The sequence below is a fragment of the Rhinoraja longicauda genome, chromosome 30 (assembly GCF_053455715.1).
Source record: "Rhinoraja longicauda isolate Sanriku21f chromosome 30, sRhiLon1.1, whole genome shotgun sequence".
Taxonomy (NCBI): domain Eukaryota; kingdom Metazoa; phylum Chordata; class Chondrichthyes; order Rajiformes; family Arhynchobatidae; genus Rhinoraja; species Rhinoraja longicauda.
The window spans coordinates 23,923,957-23,944,231 of record NC_135982.1 but is presented as its reverse complement, the minus strand read 5'-3'; the positions used below and the strand labels follow the sequence as shown (position 1 = coordinate 23,944,231).

Here is a 20,275-nt window from a genome sequence, read left to right as displayed (position 1 = left end):
ATGGGTACAAATTTATTGTTAATTGGAAACTTACTGTACTGATGTTGCTCCAGGTGGTGAAACAAAGATGTTAGGAGTGCCCAGAGGATGAAAGCCCAAAGCCTTGAATAACTTTTTGCAGGGTGGTGTTGGAAACTGCGAGGAAATTATTTGAGAAGCATTAGTAGGAAAGCAACAATACCTATCTTTTAGCCTATGTACCTATTTTTAATAGTGGAAAATGTTGCTGTTTCTTCACAAAAACTTTCTCAGGCAAAATTTAATACATAGCCACATAAGGCAACATTGGACCAAGGTTAGATTTTAAAAATGTTGTTGAAGGTGGAAAGAGAAATTAAGGAATTTAGACAGAGAATCCCAGAGTTTCATGACTTTCAGCTAATATCACAGATACTCATGCAGTGTAATAAAAATTTTGAAAGGTAAAAAATAGTCTGTATGAGAGAAAGCATGGAAATTGTGGAAAAACAGTATTTGGTGCAACATAGGGCGTGAGCTGTGGAAATACGAATAACCTCCAGAATGAGTAAAGGTAGCCTAGAGGGTGTTCAGATAGTAAAACCAAGGTAACCAAGATAGATGCTTAAAAATGGCATCTTGAAAGATTGCAAACGCTAGAATCTACAGTAAAAAGGAAAGTGCTGGAGGAACTCAATGGATCAAGCGGATTCCAATGGAGGCAAAGGGATAGTTGACGTTTTGGATCAAGACCTTGCATCAGGACTCAGCAAAGGGATTGTTAATATCAATCACTTTGCAGGGTCTTGACTGGAACTGCCGACTGTCGTTTTGCCTACACAGATATTGCTTAACTCGTTGAATTCTTCTAGCGGTTTAATTTTTGCTTAATAAATATAACGATAAGAAGTTTCAGTAGTAAATGTGCCCAATTGGGCGATGTTGCAGTGATGCAAATAATTGTTGGATAGATATGTGATCTGTAACTCACCTTGGTGTCAAATATGATGCTATTTGAGCATCATATGGCAGTTGTAAATCATTTGATTTCGTCTCAGACAATTGTTATGGTGAAGTTAGAGTTGATGGCTTGGGAATAAACAATGTAATGCAGGCTGAAGAGATCAGCTTTAATATTCCAAACGTGTCATTGGAAAACATTCCTGGTCGCCCGCTACCAGGTGACAATCCAGTGTGGTCAAAAGGTGGTAATGCGGTGTGACTGCCTATCGTTGATGTTCATGCAAATAGTGATGCTTTTAATGCAGTGTCTTAGCTGCATATACCCCTGGATCAACAGTAAATTCATATTTTTTTCTGTATTGTTTAAAACTGAAGGAATGCGAGCAGTAAGTGAAGGTGAAGAGGGCACAGATACCTTTACAATAAAGCTGTGTTCTAATTGTTTAAGATTCATTTCCTGTAGTTAGAATTCTGGAAGCAGCTTCCTGTGAATGAAAATCTAATTAATGGATCCCACCATGAAGGTCTGTAGCCTGCTGCAGGAGAGGAAGAGTAGCCGGGGAGCTATTTTTGGTGAAATATTTCACCGAAATTGAAGGATTTACAGAAGGGAGAAGTGTGGTTTCAGGGAGAATAAGAACACTACCTTGCGTTTGAAATTAATACGTGCACAAAAAGATGTAAGTTCATTAAAAATCTATTTTTGCACTAACAACATAGAGAAAAACCTTTGACAGAAAGACTGTTGGTTGGGATCTGAATATTATAGCCAGAAAATTACTTATAGATTTAATGTCAAGAAACGAGTCTTTAGTAGAAAATATGGAGCCAAAGAGAATATTGTTTTTAACATTGGCATTACTTCATGTACCTTCTCTATTTTTTCCTGTTGGTTTGAGATGGGATGCTGAGGTGAGATTGAAGACTTTGGTTGGGGTTAAATAGATGCATTTGCTCTGCTCTTTGGCACTTCACACAAAACGTAATTCTACATACATAAGTTAAGAGTCATCATGTTAATCAATTGGATGGGGTATCATATGCTGGCTGGATCACATCTCATATTTCCTGAGGATATATATAGGAGGAGGCCAAGACTATGCTGGCTCTCAGCACAAAACCATCAATCACATTCCCCCACTTATTTCCCGATAACCTAATGTATCTTACATGCCCAGTCTCCTGCCATCTACTGAAAATAGAGATCAATTTCACTGATCAATTCGCCTGTCAACCACCATGTCTTTGGCATTTGGGAGGAAACTGGAGCACACAGGACAAAACCCATGTTGTTTCCGCGAGAAGGTGAAAACTCCACACAAACAGCACTCATGTCAGGATTAAAATGGATTTCTGATGTTGTGAGGCAGCAGCACCACCAGCTGTGCCACCGTGCTGCCCTAACCACTTTTATAATTGATTCTGAAATAACCTCTTTATTTCAATTGTAGCACTATATTTTTCATGTCACAGGTATTTTCAATACCTTTCCATTAAGCTAAGAATCACATCATGTGTTCACTGAATCACATTTTATCTTTCATTAACATATTTCACCTTTGTAAGTTATAAACGTTTGCACAGTACTATGTGCAGATGAATATCACATTGTCATTAATTATTCTGTCTGCCTGTAATTTGTGGAAAGGAAGAAAGTAATAACATCTTTTACTTGTATGATGCCTTTAATGGAATATTAGCTTCCTAAGATACCTCATTGCGAGAGTATCAAACAAAATTTCATGCCAGAAAATTTCATGCCCGACCTGAAAAGTCATGTGTCTGTTCCCTCCCGAGATGCTACCTGACCCAACGGGTTCCTCCAGCACTTTATATTTTGCTCAAAAAGTAATGCCAGGATAAACCTCAAGTGATTTAAAAACTTACTCAAAGAAGCAGTTATCAAGGAATATTTCAGAGGATGAGCAAGAATCCAATAACTTCCTAGTTCCTAGCATAAATATCACCAATAATTAGTCCTGGTCGAAACACGTTGATTCTAAGGCTAAGAAAGCACACCCATGCCTCTACTTCCTTAGAAGACTAAGGAAATTCAGCATGTATCAAATGACTATTACCAATTTCTACATATCCACCATTGAAAGCAGGATGTATCATAGCTTGGTTTGGCAATTACTTTGGCCAGACTGTAAGAAATTGAAGAGAGTTGTGGGCACAGCCCAATCCCAACTGTATGTACCCAATGCCTCCCTTTTTTCTGACCAGAGACTCAGTATCTCTTATTATGCAAGGTTCCTTATTCCTGACAACCTTGTCCTTCTCTCTAACAGGAACATGCTGTCCTTGAACATTCGCTATCTTGCTTTAAAAGCCTCCAACTTGTTGACATCCCTTAGTCTACAAACAACCTTCTCCAATCATTTTTTTTTTCAAGCTACTATCTAATGCCATCAAAATTCACCTTACCCCAATTTAGAAAGTTCTGAACCAGTTCTGTCCTTTTCCATAACAGGTTAAAAACTAATAAAATGTGGGTCACTGGTCTCAAAGTGCTCCCCTACTGACATTTGAGTCGCGTGTCCTGCCCTATTCCCAAAAGTAAGTCAAGCTTTGCCCTTTTTCTAGTAGGGCCCTTTATATATTGCCTGAGGATACTTTCCTGAACATAACTAACAAATATCACCCCAACTAAACCCTTAGCATTATGGCAGTTCCGGTCTATATTATAAAAATGAAAACTCCCTACTATGTCCTCCCTATTATTCTTGCAACTCTCCACAAAACCCAGCATATTTGTTCCTCCAATTACCATTGACTATTTGGGGGTCTATTGTATAATCCCAACAGCCTGATAATCTCCTTCTTAATTCTCTGCTCCACCCATAAAGCCTAACAAAATAATCCCTCAGTAATGTCATCTCTGAATACCGCTGTGATGTTCTCCTTAATCAAAAAATGCAACTTCCCTCCACCGTCCCCCTGTCCCCTGGAACATTAGTCTGCCAATGCTGTCACTTCCTTCGCCGTATTTCTCTATTGGCTACAATATCCCAGTCCAATAAAAGTTAAATTGATCTTTGTAGAAACAGAGAACTGCAGATGCTGGTTTATGCATAAGGACACAAAGTGCTGGAGTAACTCAGTGTTTCAGGCAGCATCTCTCTGGAGGACATTGACTAGATATTTCTGGTCAGGACCCTTCTGCAGACTGAGGAAATGTTGCCTGTTCATACCTTTGAGTGGTGCTTCCGGACCCACTGAGTTTCTCCAGTACTTTGCGCTCTTTATGCAAGATTCCAGCATCTGCGGTTCCTTGTGTCTGCCACAAGTATATTGTTGCCTATTTAATCAAGTTTATACTTTTACAAACTTTTTTTAGCTGTGAAAGATTTAAAATATGTGTGATGTTAGACTGAGGAACGATAGCAAATTGACCCAGATAATGTCAGCCTTCGTGGATCTATATATTTAAAACATATTTGGCAATTTGGGGGTAGGCATTTTTGCAGCCTGTATTTTAAATTGGGAATCAATGAGCAAAGAAATGGAGTAAGTACTTTGCTTTAAGAGTTTCCCTATCGCACAATCACCTCCCATCACCTTAGTTTCTGGCAAGGTAATTGAAACGCATTTCAGCAGAATTAGAAACTCCTGTGCACAATTGGCAGAAAAATAACACAGATTTCACAATTCTGCATGGCAAAACACCAGACGTTGTCTAAACTACTCCCTTCATTCAGGCAAACAAAGGCTGCCTATCTTGGAGAAGTGAAAAAAAATGTAGATTAAAAAAAAATCACCCTTTCTCACTTCCTGGACTAGCTTTCTTGTTTTCTTGATTGGATAATGTGGGGAGTTAATTAACTGAGAAATTAATGAAGGTTCCAGTCATGCCTGGTTTGGCACAATCCAGATGCTTTGCATGTCATGTCCAAAAAACATTTCTTGCGGCATTAATCTGATCTTTCCATTCCCCTTCTCCTGTGAGGATCAGTTGAGTGTTGATTTGTGGAGCTCTGCTACAGTTTTTCTTTGCTGGCGTGGGACCAAATTGTACTTTTTCTGTTGTGTGTACCAGCTGGATTTAAAATTGTTCCCTGTGCAGTGTCCTTTTCACTTCAATTTAGTGTGTTAAAGGATTGGGCGTTAACATGAAAAACAAAGAATACTTGCCTGAGTTCCATTCATTGTTGTTTTATGGTCAAAATAAGGTTGCTTCGGGTATTGAGTAGTTTAGAATCTTGTACCTTGAAATATGCACTTGTACTTTAATGTTCTATTTGTCTAATGTTTGGATCAGTTCAGAAAATTGGGAGATGCAGATTTGTTTATTATTTCTGGGCGTTTAGAAATAAAGATGAAAGATTTGAAGTTTGAACTTCCTGGTTGCGTTCTTGGACATTTCACATCCAATGAATTATTCTGAAGTCCAATAATTTAATATCAAAGGAAAAGCAGGCTATTAGTGCTAGAGGGGATGGAGTTAAGGTGAGAGGGGAAAGATATAAAGGGGACTTGCAGGATAACCTTTTCACAACCTTTCAGAGGGTTATGGGGTATGTGGAATAAACTGCTAGAGGAATACAATACAATATACAATACAATATATCTTTATTGTCATTGTACAGGGGTACAACGAGTTTGAGAATGCGCCTCCCATACGATGCAATAATTTAATTAATTTAAACAACAACAACCCAACGAAACAAATTGTAACAGTTTTAAGACAGAATAAAGTGCAAGTAGATCTGTGCCGGATCACTGTGCAATGTGACCATCCGGCTCAGCAGGACCGGTTCATAGCAGCTATGGCCCTGGGGATGAAGCTGTTCCTGAGTCTGGAGGTGCGGGCGTAGAAGGCCTTGTATCGTCTGCCCGATGGAAGGAGTTCGAACAGACTGTTGCAGGGGTGTGAAGAGTCTTTGTGGATGCTGGTGGCTTTTCTGAGGCATCGTGTGTTGTAGAAGTGGTAGAAGCGGGTACAATTACAGCATTTAAAAGACATTTGGACAGTAATGTAGTTAGGAATAGTTTAGAAGGATGTGGGCCAAACACTGGAAAATGAGATCAACTCAGCTTGGTTGGCATGGTCAATAAAATTGATAATCTTGGATGTAATCTCTGGATTGGTACATTTTATGGATTATTGAATGTAGTTTCTCCTCAAAAAGACCTTTTAATTCAGTTTTTTAAATGTTAAACCTGAGTTGTTGGTTAGGCTCCACTTGGAATATTGTATGCAGTTCTGATCTCCACGCTATAGGAAAGATGTGATTAAGGTAGAGAAGGTGCTGGGATGATTCACAAGATTGTGGCCGGAACTGGGTGGCTTGAATTATCAGAAAAGATTTGATTGGTTGAGACTGTTTTCCTGAGCAAAAGCGGCTGAGGAGTGCCATGAGAAATATGAAATTATGAGGAGCAGTGATTGGGAAAATAGTTACAGGGTAGAGGAATCTAAAACTAGAGGGCATAGATTTAAGGTGAAAGTGGAAAGATTTAACTTTTTAACACACAGGTGTGGAATGTATATGGAACAAGTTACCAGATGAAATGGTTGAGGCAGGTACAGTTGCAACTTTAAAAAAATAATTGGACTGGCAAATAGATAGCAATGGTTTAGAGGGATATGGGCCAAATGCAGTCCGTTGGGATTAAAGTAGATTGGCATTTTGGTTGACATGGACTAATTGAGACGAAAGCCTTGTTTCATTGCTGTATAACTCTATGACTCCATCATATATTTTTCAGTATATCCAGTAAGTTTCAAGGGTCTGCAGGAATCGAGGTTCTGTGAATTTTAGGGTAGGGAATGCAGGAACCAGATCCTCGGCTAGTTTTGGGAGCATGGGGAATGGGTTTCTGGTGGGTTACAGAGGAGCCCAGGAAACATCACCTGTGAGATTATCATAATTTCTGAATATTCGTTAAGCAGCCCCAAGATGAATAGGAAAAATGGCACAGACCAGTAATTTCATAGATGCTTTTGGCAAGAATTCTTAAGAGCAAGTTGCAATAATCTGTAAATGAAAGGAAGTCCTACTGGTGAAGGAAGTGAGTTCAGATATGTGTGTGACACTTGCTAATTTGTTGACAATTGATGTCCATTTGATGAGGTGGTCAAAAAATATTAAATTCGTACTAACTCAACACTACCAGGAATATTTCAAAGCCACAAATTCTTTACATGTATTTAGAACAGGCAATATCTGATATTATTGTAACGTCGAGGCCTAAAAAGACCCAAATTTCAGAAAGCTTTTCAATTATGTATTGAGTTAACAATTAATATGCAGATGAGCTGATAAATTAATGCAAGTTTATTAATAATCCAGACCTCGCCTTTGAAGAGGCCAGGAGAATTGCCAATGTGATGGAAATAGCACTAAACAATGAGAGAGAGTTTTGTGTTGTTCAAGATGTTGACTGACCTAGGTGCATTGTGCAGTCTTACTGTGCATATTGTCAGTGTCGACTGCCTTCATTGAGGCATGATTATGTGAGAACCAAAATTGTTTTTTTTGTGGAAGCTAGCACGATAAAGACCAAAACTTGGGAAACCTAGGAGACAAATTATTACAAAAGGCAGCAGAGCTGCTATCGATGCCAGAGAATTCATGCAGCCTTCAGTTGTCCATTCAAAACATCTACTGTTAATACCGCAATAAAATATGACATTTTATACAAATTTACTAAAGCAGGCAATTTATTGCAGATATTAACATATGCAGATTCTGCAAGTGTTGCAGACAGGGAAACAAATAAACAACAAACCCAGAATACCACCGAGATAAAGGAAGACATGGAAAAGTTTATGCCAAACTAGACCAAGCGAACGCTTGGGCCCAAACTTCTCCTGCAGCACCCCCTCCCGCCCCCCCTCCCGCCTCCCACCCAGCCTCCCCCTCTCCCTTCCCCCTTCTCCCCTCTTCCCCTCCCCCCCACTCCATCCCCCTCAACCCCCCTTATCCTCCCTCCCCACTCCCTCCACCCCCTCCCTCCCCCCTCCATCCCTAGCAGATAGATTTAAACTTTAAAATGTGAATAACTTTAAAAATATAACGCCGATTTCAATGAAACTTCTATTAGCACCAAAGGGATGACGGTGAGTAAGGTGGGCCTAAAATTGTCTCGCTATCATGTACTGTTTTGGCTGTAGTTCAGGAACAAACAAACAAACGAACAAGAGTTTTCGTATATAGATGCTATATGTGCCAATGATGGTATTGGAGAAGGCTACAGTGGTATTTATTTGTAATTAACACCATATTTGGGTTGTTTTAACTGTCATTGCATTATAATGAACATAAAAGGTCCCTCAATCTCCTAAATGCACAAATCTGAGTCTCGCGGGGAGTGTTCTGCGAGCAGGCAAGAACAGGCAAAGTGGAGATACAGAGCAAAGAGATCCCTTAGGAAGGTCTAAGATGTATAAGAAATCTGCAGTGCCCTAAAGTCATATACTGCAAAAAAATCTTGAATGTAATTAGACTTGCAAATTCTTTACTAACATGTTATCTTTCTCATGCACTTGCATGAGTGAGGTTGTCGATTATTTTGAAGGAGATGCAGTGCGGTGTATACATATTACCTTGTGGCACTTATTAAACAGCTGTCAGGCATGTTACTTTCAGGTTATTGGTGGTGTTATCTTAAGCTGTGTCACTCTAAAGTTATTGAATACCTGGCAACAGAGTGTGTACCTTACTTCAGTTGAAACTCACAGTTGATGCTTCAAGTGAATTTGTTGTACTCCACAGAACAGGTACAATAATCCATCGCAACAACCTGGAGCTCAATGCTCTTAAGACAGTGGAATTAATTGTAGACTTTAGGAGAGCTTCCCTTCCCCTCCCCCCACTCACCATCAACAACACCACAGTCACATCTGTGGAGTCATTTAAGTTCCTTGGAACCATCATCTCCAGGGACCTTAAATGGGAGGCCACCATTGACTCCACAGTCAAAAAGGCCCAACAGAGGATGTACTTCCTGCGGCAGCTGAGAAAACACAATCTGCCACAGGCAATGATGGTTCAGTTTTATACTGCAATCATAGAATCTGCCCTCACCTTCTCCATCGGTCTGGTTTGGCTCAGCCACAGAGCATCACATCTGAAAGCTGCAGCGCATTGTTCGATCAGCCGAGAAGGTTGTTGGCTGCAACCTTCCCCCAATTGACGAACTATACATTGCAAGGGCCAGGAAGCAAGCGGGTAAGATCATCTCTGACCCCTCTCACCCTGGTCATAAACTCTCCGAAAAACTTCCCTCTGGAAGGCGACTCCAGACTGCCAAAGCCGCCACAGCCAGACATAAAAACAGCTTTTTTCCCACGAGCAGTAGCTCAACTCAACAACCACAAGTCTGTAGCCTCCTTTTGCTCTGGTATTTTATTTCATTCTTCACATGTTTAAATTATAATGTTTTATTTTTCATTGTCTACTGTATATCGTGTTGTTACTTGCGAGCAGAGCACCAAGTAAATACTTGGCTAATAAAATGTATTCAATCCAATATTCAATTCAATTCAATTCAATACACTAAAGTAGATTGTTGCAGCCCGTCTTGTCTTTGAAGTTGTGCCATTGATCTTTCAGGGAACTGTGACATATTTGAGACTAGCAGAGAACATCTTTGTCTTGTTTTGATGTCATGTTGGACTTCTGCATCTTTCTTCTCCTGTTACTGCCTTTTTTTAAAGGAAGCAATAGAATGAATGACCACTAGAAATGATTTGGTTCTCAACATTGGCTAGTCATCTATCATTAAGATTGTCATCTCTAGTTTGCATGAAAAAGGTGGTGGTGGATATTTGTTTGAACATTGTTGTTACAAAGAATTATTCGGATATTGACTTCGCAAAGAATAATGGTGATTAGTGTCAAAACCAAGCGTGAATTGAGGTGTTTGCATATTTCTCTGTGCTGGGTATAATACTGTAAAATTTGTCATGTCAGCAGTATTTGATTGTGATAATACCTCTAATGTTTTTTTAGAAAACAGTGTGATCTCAGTATGTAAGAGAGGAAGGACTTGGATATCAAGTCCAGTGGCAGAATCTTTAACCTAACACACAGTACTGTTTTGTGCTGGAATGTGTCTTGTGCTTCAGTGTTGAAGCTGAACGCATCCAAATGTGTGACTGTCACGCTCTAAATTTGAATCTTGCAAATGACAGGCATGCTTTGGGGGGTGGTTGTGAACTGAAAGAATGTCAGAAACACTCCGTTCCTGAGCTGCTCTTGTAGCTATTTCATGAGGCCATACCAGTTAAATTTCTGGTCAGCAATGACTCCAAGAATGTTGATGTTTTTTTGCTCATTTCAGGTCGTGATTACTTGGCATAATCTTTATCTCCCATATTGTCAGATATTCTTCAAGTCTTGCTGTTGATTGGCTAATATGGGCCGCTGCATTGTCAGAAACTGCCTTCATCTCAAGGACAACCCTGAAATGAATGCCTAAAAGCTAAAGGGATAGAATTGAAATGATCCAGTGAAAATATGGTGGTTGCAAGTTGTGTACTAGTTGTGTGTTGACTCATTATCCAGAGTTTCTATGAAGTACTATCTCTCTTGATGTTGATTGATCAAAGCCATAAAGGGCACTTGTTTCAGTCCATTTCACAATCACTTTAAGCATATTTCCAAAAACAAATGAATGTGACCCATATGCATACATTGATTTATACTTGGTGCTCTATAAGCATAACCTCAGAAATCAAGCTTGTTCATTAACAGCATATAATGTAGACACCAGAGCTTTGTAAAACTTGGCAACAAATTTAATCAATATATGGAGCCTGTTAGTAGCTTTGAGCGCATAACCAACTTAATTTATATCGATGTTGTTTTGATGGCTGGAGTAAGTGGTGTTAAACAGGCTGGAAATTAGCTGATGGAGGAAGGTGAAGGCATGGGTGGAAGGAGTATCTACGTAGTCGAACCACTGCATTATGATCTTGACACACATTAAATATAGGTTTGTTCCTTAAAATGGATTTGCACATCAGACTCAATCTTTCAGTCCCGACATGTCCCTGATCAGCAGTCACAATTTTTTCTCCTCATTTCAGTTTATTAATTAAGTAATTTTGAATTCAATGATTGCTATTGAGGGATTTGAATTTTTATCTCTGAATGTTTAGTTTAGATTTGAAGGCTGTTCCTGATACTCTTTCATTGTTGAGAGAAATTGTGGTCTGAAGACTGGAAACATTTCTCGTTGGCATTGTTCAGGGCACAAGCTACCCAGTCTGCCAGACAACTAAAGCTTTACTTTACATTCGTATCTGCAAAACGTTGATATGAGCTGACTGCAGAGATAAACCTCTGGTAAAGCTTCTGTCTGCAGCCACTTATTGCTCACAGAGAACCCGCTAAAATTTACACCTCTTCTCTGTGAAAAATCACCACCTCTATCTTTATCCTGAAGGCCAGTATGAGCTGGGTACCTGTTTGGAAGCGAAGACGCTGGGGAGAGGGATGGGTCAGGTCACGGGCCTGATGAGGATTGGGGAATACTTGCAGCTAGGCTCACTAAGCAATGCTTGGGTAAAGGAACTCAAGTCAATTCTCTAATCTCACTAAAGGATGAGGACAATCGTGAAGGTTGAAAGTGGTAGGGAACATCAAAAAATACAGAACAGGAACAGCCTTTGTGGCCCACAATATCTGTGCCAAATATCAACGGTTTCAAAGGTTTATTGTCACATGTACCAATTAATGTACAATGATATTCAAATTACTATACAACCATACTAAAATAAAAGCAACAAGACACACAACTACATAAAAGTTAACATAAACATCCACCACAGCAGATTCCCCACATTTTTCACTGTGATGGAAGGCAATAAAGTCTAATCTTCTTCCCTAATTTCCTCTGCCTCTACGTGATCCTTATTCCTCTGTTCCCTGTGCCTATCTAAAAGCCTCTTAAACACCACGATTGTATCTGCCTCCACCACCAACCCTTGCAATGTGTTTCAAGTACCCACAGCCCTCTGTGTAAAAATCTTGCCCTGCACACCTTCTTTTCACTTACCTTAAATTTTGCCTTCTAGTATTTGACATTTCCATCCTGTTTAAAAGGTTCTGACTATCTACCCTATATATGCCTAACAATCTATAACCACCTTCAATCCACCAACACCACTTGGAATAGAATGAAAATAAAAGATTGAAAGGTAACATCAGGAATTTTTTATGTAGTGTATGATGCGGATCTGGGACATGGCAGATTCAGTGGAAGCATTCAAAAGGGAGTTGGATAAGTATCTGCAAGGAAAAAAATTAAAGAACTATGGGGAGAGGTAGGAGTGTGGTAATTGCTAGATGTTCGTTCATGTGAAAGGGCAAATGGCCTTCTTCCATGCTCCAATCATTCTCTGATAGGAGGTGAACCTGGCTGTTCAGTATAAACACAGCTGTAATTTCTACATGGTGAAACCAAAATGTATAAAAATGGCCTTTAATAAAATCTGACAATGTGCACTTTACCCTCGTGTGATTTTTTCCTATTACAAATCTCAAATTGTGGAGTACAGAGGCAAATAAATAAATTATGGTTCTTTGTCCCAAACATTATGGAGGGCACTGTCCATCCCTTAAGCTGTGTGATATTTATTTTCCGCACCCATTTGTTATTTCAGCAAATTATTTTTCAGTATTTGCAGATAATATTAATATTTCATTTTCATTAACACATTTGCATTGTAAAGCATCTACTGCTCCAAATTAAAAATGAAATACTGTACCCTTTCATTACATTTAACCAAACAGCAATAATGAGAGATTTTGAGTGCAGACAATCTCTTTGCCTCCAGAGAAGCTGCTTGATGTGCTGAGTTCTTCCAGCACTTTGTTTATTTACTCCAGATTCCAACATCTGCAGTCTCTCATGTCTCCAATGCCATTAATATGGTTTGGTCCAGAAGGATAGAGTGAATCAGTGAATGGTGCTCTTATCCTCAGTCTCTGAATTGGTCTTTAACTGATTATCATGCCTAACCATTTTCAATAAACTACTGTGTTTCAATAAATGAAACACCGTAAATGAATACAGTGAAATGGCTAGGTTGGATAATCAGTTAAAGATAGAACCAGAAACTGAGGGTTAGAGCACTATCCACTAATCCACTCTGTACACACCGATCAAAGGATTCATGCCTTGTATGGCTTGATGCATTGAAGCATTAAATGCAGTATTTGCACCATATAAAGATGACCCCCAAGTTATGGGATGTGTTCCAAGAACATTGTTCAGATTGCAATTTTCCATAATGCAAAGCTGCATTATCAGCATCAAGAAATGTGAATTGAAAAACATTTTTTTGTGTATTCATTTTTTTTCAAATAAATTTCATGTGAATTTTATTCCCTGTCCCAATTTTTTTAGGAATCTCTAAGGGTGAATTTCTGTTATCCAAACTGTTATAATGTTGCGGTCTTCTTTAAAAGTATTTGTTCCAAATGCTAGTGGATGGTGTTCACGTACAATAAACATATCATGAATTTTTAATTAAAAAGGCTAATATAAAGTTGGCCTTTTTCTCAAAGAGGATAGAATGTAAAACGAGGAAGTTATGCTTTAGGTTCAGTTAGATCCCATTGGGAGCGCTGCTTTCTATTTGGACATTAAGGTTCTTGAGAGTAACAGTGACCAGCTATAATTCTTAAGCACACAGTATGTTTATCACCAGGAGCTGGGCGTTCCATGTGGGTTTCACTAAGCTGATTAGTGACAATGCTGTTTTTAGCTTGATTCAGTAAGAAAATAAAAGGCTATTGTATTCTTGTTGGGGAAGTTAAGCATAAATGCCCACGTGCAAATTGTTTGGTGTTATGGATATAGAAAAGTATTAGTGCCTATTTTATCTGGACTCAGGTCGCATTACTTGCTTGTAGAAGAAGGAATTAATGCGATGCTTGCAATTTGAATAGACTTCTTCTTTCGTGTTCATCATCTATGTTTCAAATGTTCGGCCAGGCTCTTGCAAAGTGGACAGCCTTCTCGTTTGCCACTGCTAGTTCTTCCAGGCAGCATTCTTCACCAAGAAGTGGGCATCTTAGTAGGTGTGGCATGGATTGTACAGATGATTCACATTCTGTGTCTGCCGCATCTGCATAGCCCTATTTGGTCATATTGGTCTTGCATCGGCCCATCCCTGTATGAAGCCTATAGCATGTACCCCATAGCAGAAGCGTCCATGTCGCGGGGCTGGAAACTGGAAGTGTCCAGGGTTAATTCTGCTACCACCATCATCTACTGTATCTATTTGAATAAACTTTCCACAGCAAATAAATAAACAACCCTTTGGAGAGCAAGGTTACGATAGCATGTGCAGTGTGGTCTGTAGCGGGGTAGTGCCATGTATTTTCTTAACTCTTCAAAATGGAGCTCCTCTCAGTATATAGATGGCTTCCTGCACCAACACTAGACTATCCTAAAATGCAGCCTTACCTGCTGAGTTACCCCGGCACGTTGTGTCTTTTTTTGTGAACCAGCATCTACAGTTCCTTGTGTCTCTCCGTGTTTTAAAGACCTTTAGATAGGCACTTAATTAGGAAAGGCATCGAAGGATATGGACCCAATGCGGGCAAATAGGGCTGGCGTAGATAGATAAAAAGATCAGCATAGATGTGGTGGGCTAAAGTGCCCGTTTCTGCATTATGACTCTATGACTCAAAATGTCAGTCTATAACCTGTTTCAGTGATGAAGAAAATTGAGAATGGGTTCTGGGTTCAGTACTTAGGGTAAACTTAAAGGTGAAACTGAGTGTAAGTAGAACCCCAAGGGAAATCGGTGGGTGAGGTTGATAGCTGTCCTTTGTATCCACTGGTCTTTCATTTGAAGATATCAAGCATACCCAGACATTCCCAGCAGCTAAGATTCTCCAGTATGGGTGGCTTGTTGAAAATGATGTTGGGTTGATAGTTACTTTTACAGGCAAGTATCTAGGCATCTGTTAGAATTAATATACAATTATCACATTAATTGATTAACTGAATTAAATGGTGGATTTATATTTGCCAGCATTTATAAATAAAAAACCTAATATTCAGATTACATCCTCTGGTCTCTTTTGGGCTGCTATTTTAAATGCAATCTGAACTTTGGTTAATGCTGTCATTATTTTGCATTGCAGGGTTGTAAAGGAAGAGATTTCTGATGATAATGCCAAGCTACCTTGCTTCAATGGAAGAGTGGTTTCATGGGTAAGTAATATTAATTGAAAGGGGTGCAGGTTTGTGGGGGTTCTGCAACAACAGAAGGGACAATTCAACTAATTATCCCAATAGCTCCTGATTGCTTTGAATATTGGTTGATCCACAGTTAAAGACTATGTGAATTGAAAACACCAAATTTTAGAAACCCTCAGTAGGTTTTGGAAAGAGAAACAGTTAATGTTTCATAAAAGTTGCCCCTCAGGTTTCCATTTAAAATTTCCCCTCTCACCTTAAACCTATGTCCTCTGGTTCTTGATTCCCCTACTCTGGATAAAAGACTCTGTGAATCTACCCTATCTATTCCCCTCATGATTTTACACCACCTCTATAAGATCACCTTTCATCTTTTTATGCTACAAGGAATACAGTCCTCATCTGCTCAATCTTTCCCTATAGCTCAGGCCCTCAGGTAATGGCAACATCATCGTAAATATTCCCTGCACTCTTTCCAGCTTAACAACATCTTTCCTATAACTTCGAGACCAAAACTGAACACAATACTCTAACTGTGGCCTCATCAGTGCCTTGTCCAGCTGTAACTTAACATCACAACTTCTTTAGTTTAGTTTAGAGATACAGCATGGAAACAGGTCCTTCGGCCCAACGAGTCCATGCTGACCAGCAATTGCCCATCACTAGTTCTATCCTAGACACTAGCGACAATTTACAGAAGTCAATTAACCTACAAACCTACATGTGTTTGGAACATGTGCGAAAACCAGAGCACCCGGAGGATGCCCACACGGTCATAGGGAGAATGTACAAACTCCATACAGACAGCTCCTTTAGTCAAGATCGAACCCGAGTCTCTGGCTTTGTAAAGCAACAACTCTACCAGTAAGCCACTGTGCCGACCCTTACACTTAAAAGCCTGACTGAAAGCCTTCTTGATCATATCTACCTGTCACTTTCAAGGAACTATGTACCCGCACTCCTAGGTCCCTCTGCTCTACAATACTCCCCAGAGCCCTGCCAGGTTTCTTCTGATCCAGAAGATTAAGATGTACGGGATTCATAATGACTTGGTCTTATGGCTTAGTCGTAGAAAGAGAACGTCGTGGTGGAAGGTAGATATATTGGCCGGAGGTCTGTGACCAGAGGAGTTCTGCAAGGATCTGTGGTGGGATCTCTGCTATTTGTGATATATATAAATAACCTAGACATAAATGTAGTTGGGTTGTTGAGTAAGTGAGAAATGGCAGATAGGGTTTAACTCGAGCAAGTGTGAGGTATTGGACTTTGAGAGGTTGAATGTAAGGAGAGAGTGTACAGTTAATGGCAAGACCCTTAACGGCATTGACATGCAGAGGGATCTTGGAGTCCAGGTTCACAGCTCACGAAAGGTGGCAGCACAAGTAAATAGGGTGATAAAGAAGGCAAATGGGGTATGCTTGCCTTCATTGCTAGGGGCCTTGAGAACAAGAGTCAGGAGTTCATGATATAGCTCTATAAGACTTTGGTTAGGCTGTATTTGGAATATTATGTGCAGTTTTGGTCGCCCCATTACAGGTAAAATGTGGAAGATTTGGAGATGGTGCAGAGGTGATTTACCAGAATGCTACCAGGATTAGACGGTTTCAGCACCAGGGAGAGGTTGGATAGATGTGGATTGTTTTCTCTGGAACGTCAGAGGTTGAGGGAGACGTGATAGAAGTATATAAAATTATGAGAGGCACAGATAGGGTAGACAATCAGAACCTTTTTCTCGAGGAGAGCCATTAAGAGACATTTAGATAAGTACTTCATTAAGCAAGGCATAGAAGGATATGGACCCAATGCGGGCAAATAGGATTAGTGTAGCTAGATAAAAAGATCAGCATTGATGTGGAGGATACGTCTACAATGAGAGACAATACTGATAACCTGAAAGAAAAAGATTTTCATCAGCAAGGTGCCTTTGACTTCCTTTTCAGGGTATATTCATGCTTTGTATAGCCAATGAAATGGTTTTGGAATGTGGTAATGTTGGAAATGTAGCAGCTAATTGTCCACAACAACTTCCTGCCAACAGCAATGTGATGTTCTAAACAGGTAGCTTGAATTAGTAATGTTGAGTGAAGGATAAATACCGGTCTGATCATCCGGGATAACTACTCTGGTTCTTTTCATTTGTGTAAAGGGATATTTTATGGCTCAAAGGGACACGTAGTGCTGGAGTAACTCAGCAGGTCAGGTAGCAACTCTGGAGAACATGGACTGGCGACATTTCGGGTCAAGACACTCTTCAGACTATTTGTCAGGGGGGAGAAGAAAGCTGATTTCATCCCCTCTGCTATCTCTCCACAGCATCCAATCTTATCGTTCCCCAGATCGCACTGCCTGTTTCTATCTCCTGCCCAAAATCTACAAACAGGACTACCCCTGCAGACTCATCATCACTGCCCCTCTGAACTCATCTTCACAATTCCAGCTTTTTTCTCCCCCCCCCCCACAAGCAGTCTGAAGAAGGGTCACGACCTGAAACATTGCCTGTCCATGTTCTCCAGAGATGCTGCCTGACCTGTTGAGTTATTCCAGCACTTGTATCTTTCTGTGTATTAACCAGCATCTGTAGTTATTTGTGTCTACTTCTGATTTTTTTTATGGCTCCTTAGCAGGAAATAGCAACTCTCTTGATCATGCTATTGATTCTCCTTGCTCCAGCTCCCACCCTCCAGCCCCATCTGATTGTCATCACTCTGATCCCTCTGCTCTCTGCCATGATATGTTGGTACAGTATTTTGAAATGCCAAAAAACTACGTACATAGTCTAAAATAAGAGCAGAAATGGCTCCAGAAGGCTGCCTGGTGAATTACTGAGTTGATTAATGGTTAGAATTGGTCTGTTTTGCAGAAACAGAATGTCCTAATGTTTTTACTTCAATTGACATGTAGCAGTTCTGAAGCACATCTAGTGTGCAATGGTGATGTCTCTGACTGAATCTGTTGGTGTTCTGAGTTACTGAAACTTTTATCTCTGTTTGCTCCCATTCTTGATTGGCAAACAGTTGACCATATTTCCATTTTCTTTGTTAATCAATGATGTACGTGTAGCTGGGGAAACTTCTGTGCATTCTCTCATGGGTTTCTAACATTTGAGAAATATGTATTAGAGATTCTGAAGACATATTGTAAGGGTATGTGAAGAGGGCAGCAGTTTCACATGATAAAATGAGCAGTAGCAAAATAAAATATGATGTTGCGAAACTCTTGGAAGAAGCATTTCATGCAGGACAGGAACAGGTTGCTCCCAAAAAGGAACATCTCCCTTCCTGCCTAAGCTTATCTGCTGAAATTCTCATCCATGCCCTTTATTACCTCAGTCTTGACCCATCCAATATTTTCCTAGCCAGCCATACTCTTCCATTTGATAAATTAGAGCTTATCTGCTCTAACTAAAACTAGTGTTATTAGGCCCATATATTACAGTATTAAATAATATGAAGGTATATAACCAAAACAATTTTCATCATATAACATCTTCAAACTAGTAATATGTCCCAAGTGGAGACACAGGGAACTGTAGATATTGAAATCTTGTGCAAAACACAAAGTGCTGGAGTAACTCAGTGGGTCAGGCCAGCACCTGTGAAGAAAATAGTTGGGCAATGTTTCGAGTCGAGGTCTTTCTTCAAACTAAAGATGTCCAAACTGCTTCAGCAGAGTCGAGCCATATCAGGAGATGTTAGGACTGACAATGCTTGGAAAATCTAACAAGGCAAGGAAAACATAGAGGTGAGAATGTTGCAAAAATGTTCATGGTTTCTGTGTCTCGCATGCGCAGCTGCTGTTCATTTTCCTCGCACATAAAAACCCTACAACTGGGAACTGAACCCCTCCACTATCCAAGCAGAAAGATTCCAGAAGGGGGAAAGGAAATCTGATTTACCTATCGTTAGTGTACAATATTATGGGATTATTTTGATTGCTGTAGCAAAGAGCTAGCACGGAGAGACAATGGATTTGCATTATGTACTCTATAAAGTTTAATGATTCACCAAGTTAGCCACAGTAAAATTAATTAGTTCACCATGGGAGTTACTCTCGACTATATGCTATTGTCTGTTGCTGTTGCTCCATGCTGACTACGTATTGGTTTTAGTTTCAAACAGCAAGATTTCTGCAACAGCAGAAAGGTGAAAGATCATTTAGTTAGCTTTTAGTGCATTCATTGGGGGATAAACATTAACTTGGACATCAGACAACTTTGGTTTTCTTCATTGGGATCTTTTACATTAAAATGGTAGTGAAGGTTGGGCCTTGGCCACAAGAGCACCACCCAAAGTAAAACTGAAGCACAGAGCTATGTACAGAATAAATCTGAGCTTCACAGGATTGAAGAACACCACAAAGAGTGGAACCAAAATCCACAGGTCTGAATTAGAACTGAGGTCACCGAGCAAGAGGGCACCAGGCAGAGTTAGCTTTCCTCTGGGACAATGATGATGGGAGCTCTGGGTTAGAGAGGTAAATCAGCCAAAATTCCAGTTCTTTATCTCTGTTTACTTTAGGCAGAGGTGCTGTTTGTTGATCCTGTATTGAGTTCTGTGGTGTGTGAGCGTGGGTTGTGGTGAGGGTGGGGTTTGGCTGGCATGACTGGATAATGATGCACATTATTGTTCCTTTTTCTGTCGTCTCACATGATAGCTCCAGAGTAGTAAATGGGATGACTGAGCACCGGCTGGGATCTAGGGTTAGTGTCACATGTGAGGTGGTATGTATTTGTAGCTTTGAATTTCTTACCTCTGACTTAGTATCAAATCCCAAATAGGAAGCCTTAGAATGCAACATCAGTGAGTAAGTCAGTGGATAATGATAAGCTAAAAAACAGGTTGGCATCTGGTTGTGCTGTAAACCAGGGTGTGACTGCAGGACGTAGCATTTATTCCACCACTGTTGTAAAACTGGTCACATGCTTCAAAGTTCATGTTTCACTATTCAAATATTGCAGGATAATGCTTGGCTCCATAGCTTATGTTTTTTATCATCCATAGGGCAGTCAACCTCAATCCATTTATTCACTATTATCTCCCTTCCAGGTGAGGATTATGCCATGCTGTGAATTTACAATGTTCCTCCTCTATCCCAACTTTTCTTAACCCCAACCTCTGTGTGTACCTCCTCTATTCCACCATCATTGTCTCCTCAATTCTCTGCCCACCTTCAGTGTCTCCTCTAT

General features: G+C 40.0%; 1 protein-coding gene across 5 annotated transcripts in view; it reads left to right on the top strand.

Moving 5' to 3' along the window:
* The window catches only part of LOC144608071 (segment polarity protein dishevelled homolog DVL-1-like), a 100,224-nt gene that overhangs the window by 9,693 nt on the left and 70,256 nt on the right, over positions 1-20,275 (top strand). For all 5 annotated transcript variants that reach the window (XM_078425357.1, XM_078425355.1, XM_078425354.1 and 2 more), the window contains exon 2: positions 15,036-15,105. In XM_078425357.1, coding sequence (XP_078281483.1) covers positions 15,036-15,105 — 70 coding nt within the window. The remainder of the gene's footprint in view (positions 1-15,035; positions 15,106-20,275) is intronic.